Source organism: Oxyura jamaicensis, chromosome 25 (genome assembly GCF_011077185.1).
Source record: "Oxyura jamaicensis isolate SHBP4307 breed ruddy duck chromosome 25, BPBGC_Ojam_1.0, whole genome shotgun sequence".
Lineage (NCBI taxonomy): Eukaryota > Metazoa > Chordata > Aves > Anseriformes > Anatidae > Oxyura > Oxyura jamaicensis.
In genome coordinates this window covers 2129736-2131848 of record NC_048917.1, presented here as the reverse complement: position 1 = coordinate 2131848, position 2113 = coordinate 2129736, and the positions used below count along the sequence as shown (strand labels likewise).

Below are 2113 nucleotides of genomic sequence, written 5' to 3'. Positions count from 1 at the left end.
TACCTGGAGCCGCCCGTCCAAGGTGCGCTGGATGGTGACGCACTTGCTGGGGTGGGCGCCGTTGGTGGTGATGGCGGCGATGAGCGAGTCGAGCTCGTCCTTCTTCTCCTTGAGCTTCTTGACGAGGCTCTCGATGGCCCGCTTGGCGAAGGTCTCGTTCTCCCCGCCCTGCCGGTGGCACATCAGGCTGTGCACGATGCTCAGGCAGGCGTCGCTGCTGGTGGGCGCGCCGAGGGACATGGCGCCGCTCCCCTGCAAGGCACGGCACGGCACGGCCCTGCCCGTCACCCCGCGGCAGGGGCCCTGCCGGCCCCCCCTGCCCTCGCCTGCGCGCCCACCGCCGCACGGGGCCGCCGCCTCGGGAGCTCAGCATCGTGCCGGTGCCCGCGGGGGGCTGGAGGCATCGAGAGGGGGACGCGGCCCCCCTGCGGCACCGGGGACGCGGTGGCCCCTGGAAAGGGCACGTGGCGGGCGAGGAGGACGTGGCGCAGAGCCATGTGTCACCTCGAAGGGCAGGGACCAGCCCGGACGCCTGGCTTCCACGGTGCCTATCCGGGGTGGGAAGAGGCACGGGGGGGTGGTGGGGGGGGAACGGCGACGCCTGGGGCGCTCGGGGTGTCCCCAGCGGGTGGCCACGTGCCCAGCCTGGGGGTCTGCAGGGAACGGCGGCGCCGTGCGGCCAGCAGCCGCGCCACCCCGACGGCGTGCGACGGGGAGGACGCCCGCGTGTGCGCAGCGTGCGGCCGTGTGAGCGCTCACCCCGGGGTGCCGGAGGCGCGCTCGGCGCTGCCCGGCCCCGTCTCCAGAGCGCGGGGCCCAGACTAAACAGAGCCCGGGCTGCTGGCGCCGCTCCTTAACCCCTCGCTCGCTGCTGCGTTGGGCTTCTCCCTCGGCCTCCTCCGTGCACACGCCGAGAGCCGCGCGCACACGCGTGTGCCGGGGCCCCCCGAGCATCCTTCCACCCCCCCGGCTGCCTTCTCCAGCCGGGGCTCTGAGTCACGGCGGGTGCGAGAGCTCCGGGGCCTGGGAAAATCCTTGGGCCGGCGGCAGACACAACAAACCCTTCGCCCCTGCTCCGCGCCGCTTATCCGCGGGGCGGGAGGCCGCTTGTCCTGCCAGCGCGCTGCTGGCTCGGCCCCCGGTGCGGGCGCATGGCCACGGCCCCCCCTCGCCGGGGCGATGCCGCTGGCCGGGCTCCCCCGCCTTGAGGCCAGCCAGATGCCGTCAGGAGCGGGATGGGGGGACACCGGAGGGGCCCCCGCTGTTGGAGCACGGCCCCGGGCTCCGCTCCGGGCTGTGGGGTTTGCTCCGTGGGTGCCTTGGCACCCATTGCGGTGGTGCCCGGAGCTCCCCGGTGCCAGCGCTCGCGGTGCCCGCTGGCAGCCAGCTCGTCCCCGGGGACCCCGCCAGCCCGGCACGCTCTGCCTCACGAGCGGGGCTCAAATTTTGAGGGCAAAGGAGGTGAAAGAGGGCAGCGGGGAGTCCCTCACAGATGGGGCTGTGCAGGGGCACCCCGGCAGGAGCGTTCCCGGTGTCGGTCGTGGCTCCCAGCAGCTCCGGTGATGCCGGTGGCTCCGGGGAGGTCGGCTCGAGGAGAACCAGCGCTGCCGTCCCCAGTCCCCTCCGAAAGTCAGCCCAGTTTGGGGGAAACTGAGGCAGGGGGGTGCTGCTGGCTGGCAGAGAGCACCGCCGGTCCTGCCGGTGCCGCGGGACGGGGCTGCCCAGGGCCGGGGGGACCCGATGAGGCCCCACGGGGGTCCCGGTGCGGCGGCACGCTGGGGTCACCTCCCGGCGCTTGTCCCCCCGCTCCGGCTGGCAGTGACATTTCTGCGCCAGCCTTTTGTCCCAGCCGAAGGGGGACTTTTCACCAGCCGTCGCTGCTCCTCCGGCAGCTGGGGGGGGGAGCTCGGGCCGGGGTCTGTGCCCCCCACCCCGCATCGCCCCGGCCACCAACGCCCCCAGCCCCTCCCAGCCCCCGAGCCCCACGGCTGGGCTCTGCCCCCAGCCCGGTGGAGGGGACCCCCGCGCCCCCCCGCCTAACCCCGGCGCCTCCAACTTGGCTCCTCGGCAACCCCACGGGGCACCGGCGGTGCCCGGGGGGGGTCCTGCTGCC

General features: G+C 74.8%; 1 protein-coding gene across 1 annotated transcript in view; it reads right to left on the bottom strand.

The window, feature by feature from the left end:
• Positions 1 to 2113, bottom strand: part of LOC118178173 (mothers against decapentaplegic homolog 4-like) — a 22683-nt gene that overhangs the window by 20323 nt on the left and 247 nt on the right. The window contains exon 2 of the mRNA XM_035346464.1: positions 4 to 252. Coding sequence (XP_035202355.1) covers positions 4 to 240 — 237 coding nt within the window. The 5' untranslated portion in view covers positions 241 to 252. The remainder of the gene's footprint in view (positions 1 to 3; positions 253 to 2113) is intronic.